This window comes from Echinops telfairi, unplaced genomic scaffold, assembly GCF_000313985.2.
Source record: "Echinops telfairi isolate 266 unplaced genomic scaffold, ASM31398v2 ScPeMD7_31;HRSCAF=116, whole genome shotgun sequence".
Lineage (NCBI taxonomy): Eukaryota > Metazoa > Chordata > Mammalia > Afrosoricida > Tenrecidae > Echinops > Echinops telfairi.
The window spans coordinates 61,652,737-61,663,003 of NW_022103928.1; the positions used below are offsets into that span (position 1 = coordinate 61,652,737).

At 55.2% G+C, this 10,267-nt stretch overlaps 1 protein-coding gene across 1 annotated transcript in view; it reads left to right on the forward strand.

Moving 5' to 3' along the window:
• SLC6A11 (solute carrier family 6 member 11) overlaps positions 1-10,267 on the forward strand; it is a 134,042-nt gene that overhangs the window by 66,896 nt on the left and 56,879 nt on the right. Inside the window, exon 6 of the mRNA XM_004702237.2 lies at positions 702-836. Coding sequence (XP_004702294.1) covers positions 702-836 — 135 coding nt within the window. The remainder of the gene's footprint in view (positions 1-701; positions 837-10,267) is intronic.

The following is a 10,267-nucleotide window of genomic DNA, read 5'->3' on the forward strand; positions in this document are numbered from 1 at the left end:
TCCTTGCTCACGTGGGATCCATAGGCTGAAAGGGCTTTCTCAGCTCCTCTGTCGAACCCCTTCCCTCCAAGAAGCCTGCCCTGAAAGGTTTCCCAGTGGATGCTGGTGGCCCTTGGATGCCCCCAGATGGCCCCCCTCCTCCGCCCCTTTCCTGGCCTCTCCTCTCTTCCCTCCTAGCCCTGAGACACCCCATGCCACCCTCCCTCGTCCTCCTGCCTGACCACACCCCATCCCTAAGCCCATGCCCAGCCCAGCCCATCTCTGGCTGTGATTGCCGGAGGTCCTTCCAAGCAAGGATGTATTCCAGCCCGGGCCGTGGCCTGGAGTGATCGCTGAGCCAGACGTGGGCCATGACCAGCTCTCGCAGAGAGGGAAGCCACAGGCGGTGGAAGACCCTCCATGGAGGCGGGTCCGTTCCTTCGTGAAGTGACCGTCTCAGCTAGGTGGGCAATGTGTTGTGATGGAGTACCTATTGCTCTCTGTGGGCCGTGGTCCCAACTTCCTGGCCCCACGCTCTGTGCTGGGAACATGAGAGGTGCCCACTGGAAGCTAGAGAAGCAGCAGCCCCGGAGAGGGGAGTGGGCTGCAGCGAGAAGGGAGAGCAGGCCATAGGGGCAGGCCCTCTGCCTTTGTGCCTGACACTTGCCGCCCAGTCTGCCTCCATTTCCCCTCGCTGATTCTGCCCTCTTTTCCCCTGGCAGGTGGTCTATGTTACTGCCACGTTCCCTTACGTCATGCTTCTGATCCTCCTGATCCGAGGGGTGACGCTGCCTGGAGCCTCCGAAGGCATTAAGTTCTACCTGTACCCTGACCTCTCCCGACTCTCCGACCCACAGGTAAGAGCTGCTTACCAGGGACCGAGGTGCCTGCCTGGCCTGGGCCGGCCCCTGCGTGGCTGTGTGGTCAATGAGGGCTGCTTGGCTGCCAGAAACCTGCAGATACCTCCTTGGCAGAATAATTTTGAGTGCATAAGATGAATTTCATCTCTGTTGAAACACAGTGACCAAGACATTGTGCCAAGCGGTGACACGGTAATATATGGGTTTCCTCATCACAGGCCTGGAAATGAGTATCAATGACAGTTCAAGATTACCTACAGTGCGTGATGAAAATGCGCAGCCCTGGTGGCCTGGTGGTTACGCATCGGGCTGCCGTCTTGTGTGGTCGGCAGTTCAAAACCAGCAGCAGCTCTGTGGTGGGAAGACGGGACTTTCTACTCCCATAAAGCTGCAGTCTCAGAAGCCCACAGGGGGTCACTGAGAGCCAGCATTAACTCAATGGCAGTGGGTTTCAGTGTGAGCATTAGGAGACTAGTTGGAATTGTTGTATACCTTTTATAGGACAAACAGAACTGTGGCTTGTCACCTACATTCATAATGTCCTTACTAAATGCTAAATTTCAGTCGAAGGTTAAAGGGAAGAGAGATAGTTCTTTTTGCCATCTAAGATCATGGGGCCCTGGGAGGGGTCGGCTCCCTGAGAGAAGCTGGTTCTTTGTGGGAGATGAATGGGCTTGGCTGTGGTGGGGCAGGGATCCAGTTGGTGCTGACTCAGAGCGACCTCCTGTGGGTTTCTGAGACCATCTCTGTGGAATGGGAGTAAGAAGTGCAATATTTCTCCTGAGGAGTTGCTGGAACTGCCAACTCATAACCGCTGGGCCACTGTGGCTCCTCTGAAGAGTGTCTGGTATTCCACCATGGTGAGCGTGGTGGACCGTCAAGGAGAGGGTGAGATGGCAGAATCAAACCAAGGCATGTGCCTGGCCTAGAAGCTTTGCAACCGTGGCTATGTGCTCGAGTAATCTTGGAAGGGGGGGGGGGAGGTGCTTTTCCAAGTCCCAATGCCCAGACTGCAACCCACACTCTCTGGGGTGGGGGTGGGGTGGGCAGGGGCTCACAGGGGGTTCAGGCATCGGTGTCTGTTAAAAGTGCCCAGGTCCTCCCAATGGGCAAAATATCTTACCCCACGATGCGTGAGTGGGGGCAGGGACAGATGAATCTTCATACTCAAAGGAAGCCAGAGATGAACAGGATGCAACATGCTTATAATAAAATATGAACGCCCCCATGAAGAGGCGTGGCATACTGATGTAGCCTCCCATGTGGCTGAGGCTCAGGAGCATGATGGTGAGTGAAATAGTCAGGACAGATGTTGTGTGATCCATTTACACGAACTCCCTAGAACAGGCAAATGCCAGGCGGAGGCCAGCGCCTCCTGGTGGTCACCGGCCTGGGAGAAGTGGGGAGCGCGGGGCTAGCGCTGAAGGAGACCCTGAGGGTGTGGAGGGCAAAGAAAATGTTTCATATTTGAATGGTGGTGCTGGGTGTACAACATGGTGAGTGTAGTTCAGGTCACTGAATGCACACTTTAAAAAAGACTTAAAGTAGGCTTTTTATTTTGTTTTTAACCTGAAAAGGGATCCGGTGCTAATAGGAAAACACATAAACCGAGCATTGCTCTAGTGATCCTTCCAACTCACAAAGACCTCATGTGTGCAAAAGTGGCCAATGTAGTTGCCTGTGTTTCGTTGAAGTAAAATTAAAAATAATCATCACAATGAATGTTAGGTTGAGCGTGCACTGGTAGACGGAATCTATGTATAGCAGGTTCAAAGCAAACCCGAGGCTTGTGTGCGATTTCCCGTCTGTGGCCACCGTGGCTCTGGCCGCCCTGTTGGGGCCTGGGTGGAGACTGTGTGGGGCGCTGGTTTGTGCATTGCAGACCAGGCTCTTTCTGGTGAATTAAAGTGGCAGGTGGGTTCTCTGTGTGCCGTGCAGTGAGGAGCCTGCCCGTTTGCCTGTGGGGCTCAGAGCATTCCCTCATACCTGGTGGCAACATCCTGAGATGCAGGCAGAGTCCCTGGGAAGAAGGAAATTAGCTCTTGATGGCTGGCCTCCAGCCTCCAGCGGCAAAGGCTCAGTTGAAGAAGCACGTTCGGAAAACCTATTTCCTCCATCACGGCCCAGGGGTTCTTTTAGGCCCCGGGCTCTGCCCTGATCCAGCTCCCGTTCTCGCCTCTGCTCCGGGGCCTCTTTCGCTCTGATCTCCAAGATCGTTGGCCATACGGTCTGAGCATCAGTGAGAGGTGTGACAGCCTAGCTGACCACCCCCGTCCCCGGTGCTTGTTTAAAAGGAAGATTCTGGGCCCAGACCTGGAGAATTTAGGTTCAGTGAATTAGAAGTGAGCTCTGGGGGTACAGTGGGTACCAGTTAGGCTGCTAAACACAGGGTCAGCAGTTCCGAATCATGAGCCATTCCTTGGAAGAAAGACGGGGCTCTCTACTTCCGCTGGGAGCTCCAGTCTTAGAGACCCACAGAGGCAGTTCTACAGGGTGCTTTGGGTTGTCGTTAAGTCCAGGGCAGTGCGTTTGGTTTTGGGGGCGTGTTAGAGGTGGCCCCGGGCATCTTTGTTTTGAAGAAACTTTGGAGGCGAACCTGCTCTCAGAAAGGTTTGGGAAACCTCCGTGAACATCAGTGTTCTTAAAATCCCACACATGCACACAGAGGCACACACAGACACAGAGAGACACACGCACAGGCACACAGAGTCACATACACATGCACACAGAGGCACACACAGGCACACAGAGTCACATACACATGCACACAGAGACACACACAGGCACACAGAGACACACAGAGGCACACAGAGACACACACAGGCACACATAGACACACACAGGTACATCGAGACACAGCCCCATGCATACAGAGACACACACATGCAATATGCACACAGGCACACGGTCACACCTGCATCTGCCCCAAGCACAAAGGGAGAGCCCGGCAGTGGCAGTCCCCCACTGAGCTGTGCCCAGTTGTCCCAGGGTCCCTCACCTTCATTAGGACCTTGGGGACCGGGCCAGTGCCCATCAGCAAGACGTTTCTGTGGAGCGCCCACTTGAAGGAGTGGACGGTGCACTGAGCTGGTGTTGGAAGGGGTTTCTTTGGTTGTACTGTCTTATCTTCGGAGGGACATCCTTGCTCTTCAGTGCAGGGCTTGCCCAGCACCGTACTCCAGACCACAGGGAGCGTTCAAAGAACCAAGCTCCCAAACACCAGCCAAGGTGCCTCCCAGCAAGCAGTCCGTGTGAGAGCGACTTCAGGCCTGCCACATCAGTGCTTACCTGCCCCCCACCCCCACAAAAGGGAATGGTTTCCTGCCATGGGGCCCCTTCCGAGGGGCCAGTGGCTGGTGGGCTGAACCTTCTGTGTTTCTGTCCACCTCTGCAGGCTAGGCAGGCCACCATGATCTCCCACTTGGACAATGGCAGCAGTCTCCCAATCAGCCTTCCCCAAATGACTCCCTGTCCACCTCCCTCCTGGCCCCCACCCTTTCCTATCTGGCAACACTCTGCGTAGTTTTCCAAGCGTGAATCTGATGGACAGCTCTTTGCTGAAATCCCTTTGGGGGCTCAGTTCCATCCAGGTGTGGCTTCTGGCCCAGCCCATGGCTCTGCTCCCCTCCGCCTCAGTGCCTCCGCACAGCCTGCGTCTCCACTTTTGCCCGACTAGCATTGCTCTTCCTCTAGGGCTCGGTGAAAATATCCTTCCTTGGGCACATCTTTCCTGACGGCCCACACCCCGCTGCCCCAGCACTGATTTCCCGATGAGGCGCATTTCATATTTACAGCTCAGCACACATGCACAATTACACGTGCGCATGTCTGACGTGTTCAGCGTCCCCTACCGAATCCCTGGGCAGTTGCTCAGGGCTGCACTGCAGAGAAGATGACCTGGGGTCCCGCGGAGTCAGCGGCGAGCAGGACCCAATCCCCCTGCGCCCGCCCCGCCCCGCTTACATTCTGTTCCAGCCATGGGGGAAGCAAACGCATACCTGCCCAGTTGGGCAGCAAAGGGAGTATCTCGCAGAGCCCAGGGATGGGTCTGGGGGTGAGAGCTGTGGTTCTCAACATGTGGGCCGGGCGAGGGCAGGTTGGAAGCAAGGCCCACGTCTGCTGTGCCGTGGCCAGGGTTGTGTCTGCCGAGCGACTCTTGGCTCCGTCCGTACCTGGTGCCTAGGAGCTGCTCAATATGTGGTGACTGGGCGAATAAGAACCGGAGCTATTTTTGCTTCATTGTTTGTTTTGTTTTCTTTTTTCAAGAAAATGTTCTGTTTCAACAGAAAGCTGAAAACCTCCAAAGTACAACTCGCTTCTTTGGGTTTTGTGCATTCTGTGTACCAGTGCTTTGGAGGCGCCAGCAATGACGCAGACACAGAGATTATTGCGTGGTTGGAGGCTCACGTCTATGCCTGGGGCTGAGCAGGGAGGTCCGGAGACCGACTTCCAGGACACCAGCCGTAGCACGCCTGGCAAAGCAGAGTGACTCGCACGCGAGTCAGGGTTGAGTCTGGGGCAACTGCGTCGGGTTCTTGATCAGTGGGGGCCAGGAAGAGTGTGTGTGTCCCTAGAAAGCCACTCTCTCCCCCAAAACCAAAAACCACCCAACCTTGCTGCCATCGGGTCGATGCTGACTTCAAAGCAAACATGGGTTTCTGAGACTGGAACTGTTGCCCAGCACGGAAAGTTCAGTCTTTCTCCTGAGGAGCTGCTGGTGGTTTCGAACTGCCGACCATGCGGATCGCAGCCCAATGCATAACCGCTCTACCTCCAGGGATCCTCGTACAGCCACGGTGACAATTGGCTGGCGAAGATCATGTCCTGCCACAGACATAATTCTGGTTTGGGTCATGCTCTGTCACAGACTGGATTCTAGTTTGAATTCTGCCATGGTTTGGCTCTTGTCATACCGTGGATTGGATTGTGCCACCCAGAAGTCTGCAGTCACATGACACACATCCCCCCCCAAGTATTTCCAGCGTACAGGGAAGAGTACAGGCTCCATCTTCAGCAGAGTAAAGTGTGGGAGCAGCAGCTATCTTGTGGCACAACCCTCTCGGGTCTCCTCACCTGGCCTGCCTTCTCCACATGAAGGCAGAGGTGGGGCTGGGCAGTTGAGACTGGCATAGCAATGGGTGATGGTCTAAGTGGCAAGTCCTGTGAGACTAGACCTTGCCTTCAGAGGGGTGGGCTGCCAGTGATTGTGTGGATTGATGCTCCCCGAGAGGAATGGCTTTGAACCGGGTACCAGGCCTCAGCTCCTGGGATCCCCTGACCGGGGGCCCCAGGGAGGACCCTGGGCACTGCGTAGGCGTTTTTCTCCCCTGCACACAGGCTTGGGGCCGGAAGTGTGGTGCACGTCTGGGTCAGCAGGGGAGGAGTCTCCAGGGTGCTTCCTCCCACATGCATCCCACCACATGATGATGAGCCTGTTAGATTTCTCAAGTGGAAAAGACCTTGGTCTTGGCTTCACAAGAGAAAGAATTCACTCTGAAGCCTGGTCTGTGATCCAAGTGGGTTTTTATCAAGGACAGAAGAAGCTTTGGGTTTTATAGTCACTGAGCACGGGCCACCTCTTGCTACTGCACACCCGCACGTGGAAGTCTGAGGCCAGAGAGACAGCGGCACAGCCGAGCAGGCACAGGACAGGAGCTGAAGGGTGAAGAAGAAGGGCAGCTGTAGTATTAAATTAAAAGTGACTCAGTGGTGCGTGGGGTGCCAGCCCCACCGGCTGCTTGAACTCACTGGTTCAGTAATACTACTTCTGGGTTCAGTAATGCACAATTGTACGGTTGAGATATATAAGCATTATATTAAAGTCATCAAGAGCATGAGAGATAATACAATAATACAGTCAGACATTACATGGTAGCATTGCTCACCTCCGCCCCGCTTGGTGGTCCTCGCAGGGGTGGGGGGAACCGGGCTGCCAGAGCAGGAGCCGCCTCCCTCACAGGAGCGGCCCTCCCATCCATCGCCCTCAGGGGAGCAGCCTTCCTTCCTCAGCCACCCTCGGCCAGCCACCCTCTCCGAGAACCAGGGAGCCTTATTATTGATTGCTAACCACGCATCATATCACTTTAGGGGGATCTGATTACAGAGTCATACATCACAGAAAGGGGCAATACAATTCACAACAACCTACGTCATAGAGAGGGGTTGTAACATAGGCAATACAAGCAACAGGAGGGGGATGACCTAGTCATCTTAGAGTGGTCCCGGGCTTGCCTTTGGGCACTGCTTCAAGGGAACAATTACAGAAAGGAATGGGCCCTATTTGGGGTGAGTCAGACTATACAGTCTGGCCGCTCTAGATGGCTGATGTTAAGGAGAATAACCTCTGACCTATTTTCGCTGCCTAATGAACAGTTATTCTCAAGCTAAGTCTGGCATATATTTTGGGGAGACAACTTAAGAGAAATCCTTCTGTTCCTCACACAGCGGTCTTGTGGTCAAGGTATTTGAGACCTCTGCCTGGGAGGCGCGATCAAAGGTATTGGTTGACCCCATTGGCTGAATTAAGCCCACCTGGGCCTAGTTTGGGCCTCCCAGGTATACTGCCCACCTGGTTTGGGATCGAATTGGCTCATGCCCAGGAGTCTTTATGGCTGGCTAAGGCTTGCCTTGTTCTCCTCCAGCCTCCTGCAGGGGGCCTTCAGGCATGTGGGGTCAACCCCCCTGTCCCTGTTTCTTCCTACCTAACAGACCCAGGGAAGCCCTGCAGCCTCTCTGAACCCAGAGCTGCTAGCTGTTCCCACGCACAGGGGGCAGCTCCATTCCCTGCAGCTTACAAGGGCCTCAGACATGCCTATTTGCTCAGCCACTTACATTTCTAAAGGAGCACCCAGGGCGTGCCAGCTGGTGCACACTTCTGGGTCCCAATCACCCCTTGGGGTCCAGACCCTCCTGGCCTCTCCTGGGCCTGTGGCCGGGGTTGGGCTTCAAAGTGGTTGGAGGGCAGAAGGGGGCCTGTGTCAGGAGCACGTTGCCAAGGGCCCTCTGCTTGGCTCAGCGAGCCTGAGAACTGCAGAGACGCTGAGAGGCGGACAAAGTTGCTCCCACGTTCTCTTGTGGTCTTGGAGCCGTTTCAAGAGCCCTGGTGGTACAATGGGCTAAGCAGGGGCAACCAATTGCAAACCCACCCCTTGTTCCACAGGGAAACGATGAGGCCGGCAGTGCCTGTAAGGTTTGCAGTGTCAGGAACGGTGTGGAACATTCTGCTCTGCCCTGCAGGCTTGCTGTGAGGGGAGGAGATTGCCAGCAGTGCATTCAGCTGTCAGAGGGGGATGAAATCCCCCTCACGGGGCAGCTGTGGGGGCAAAAGAGAAGGGGTGGAAACCGTCTGTCTTGGAAATCTAAAAGATTATGGCCCCCCGACACGTGCCTTCCCGGGAGGTCTTCCTGCTGATGAAATGCTCCCCCACCCCCTGCAGAACCCCATGCCTTGCTTTTCTCTGCATCGCAGATCAGCGTCTCAGGCTGGGTTCATTTTACATCGCCAGGCTCCACGCACATGCACGGGCCTCACAGGGGCAGATGGTTTGTTTCTTTGGTTACAGCGCCAGCCCCTAGAATGGCACCCAGTAAGCACCCGGCACCCAGTAAGCACTCAGCGAACGCTTGTGCAATGATGGGGTACGGAGTGGCTGTGTGCAGGGAGAGCACACTGTGGAGGGCTACCTGGGTCTTGCTGAGCTAAGATACTGCCACCTGTATTTAGGTGAGGGGGGGGCATAGTGTTGTGGGTCTGGCATTGAGAGCTGAGTTAGGGGCACGCTTCTGTCATCGGCCAGTGGGGTGACCTCTGGCTGCTCTGGCTCCTCTTTAGGCTGTGTCTGGTGGTCAGTGGTTGTTCGATGCCACCGGGATGGCCCTGACTCATCATGACCCTGTGCGCAACAGAAGGAAGCCCTGCCCACTCCTGCCTGCCCCACCCTCACCATAGTTCCTGTGTGCCGGCCCATTGCTGCAGCCTATCTGTTAGTCCATTTGTCCAGCCCCGTCCTCTCTTCCGCTGTCCCTCGCCGTACCAAGCATGATGTCCTTCTCCAGGGACTGGAGACAACGTGTCCCGAGTATTCTTCACCAGCACACAATTCAAACACATGGATATTCCTTTGGTCTTACTTATTCAATTTCCCACTTTCACATGCAGATGAGGGGGTTGACAATCCCCTGGCTCTGGTCAAGGGCCCCTAAGACCTCAGCGTGACAGCCTTGCTTTTCCACTCCAAAGTGGTCTGTGCAGCAGATTCACCCGACGCCACGCAGCACTTGATCTCTTGACTGCTGCTTCTGTGAGCAATTGCCCTTGATTCAAGCAAATCAAAATCCTTGACAACTTCAACCTTTTCTCCATTCATCACGATGTCCCCTGCCGGTCCGGGTGTGAGGACTGGGTCTTCTTGCGTGGGGTTGTTGGCCAGACTGGAGGCTGCAATCTTTGCTCTTCATCAGCAAGTGCTCCAAGTCCTCCTCACTTCCAGCAACCAGAGTTGTGTTGTGTGTATATTGCACGCGGTTGTTCATCAGCCTTCCTCCAATCCTGGTGCCACACTCTTCGGCATATCATCCAGCTTCTCGGGTTATTTGCTCCGCAGACAGCTTGAAGTAAGCGTGGTGAGATGCACTCCTTTCCTGAACCCAAACCATTTGGCATTCCCTTGTTCGGTTCACATACCCGCTTCTTGATTGATACCCCTTGTCCCACGTCCTCCTCTGAATCTGGCCTGAGCCTCTGGCAGCTCCCTGCCCATGCCCTGCTGCAGCCGTGGGTGGGTGGCCTTCCGCAACATTTGACTTACAAGTGACGCCCATGGTACTGCCCTATACTGTGTGCATTCTGTTGGGTCCCCTTTCTTTGGGATGTGGGTAAACTCCTCTACCATGCAGTGCGGCCTGTGTGCACAGCTTGTCCCTGATGGCCGGTGCCCAGCACATCACAGCAGACGTCTGGTCTCTCCTCCCGTCTGTCTCCCTGCCTCAGGGCAGGGAGAACCGGCCCACAGCCTGAGGGGTGGCTATGAACTGGGAACTGAGTGCCTTTCTCGAGGACCCAGTCAATTAAGTTTCTCGTCAAGAACTTGAAGCCGCACAGCAGCCCGCCTGCTTTGTCCCCCTGCAATCTGCATTCCGTGGTCTCTTGTCACTTTCTAAACGTCTGTTTGTCTTCCCTGTCAGCCCTCTGTTCTCACTGAAGGGTGAAGTGCTTCCACTCCACTTTCTCCCTCAAGTTTTCACTTGCCGTCTTTTCAGGCTTTGGGGAAACTCAGGGGCTCACGGAAGGAATCGTGTTTCCCTTGCCCCAGATTCCTGCCAGCCTTACTCTTGGTTGTGCTTCCAGTGTGTGGTTTCAGGACAAGAACAGAAAGGCCTGTCCGCGATCCAGAAGCCAGGGTCTATTTTCCCAAGGCTGGGGGGGGGGG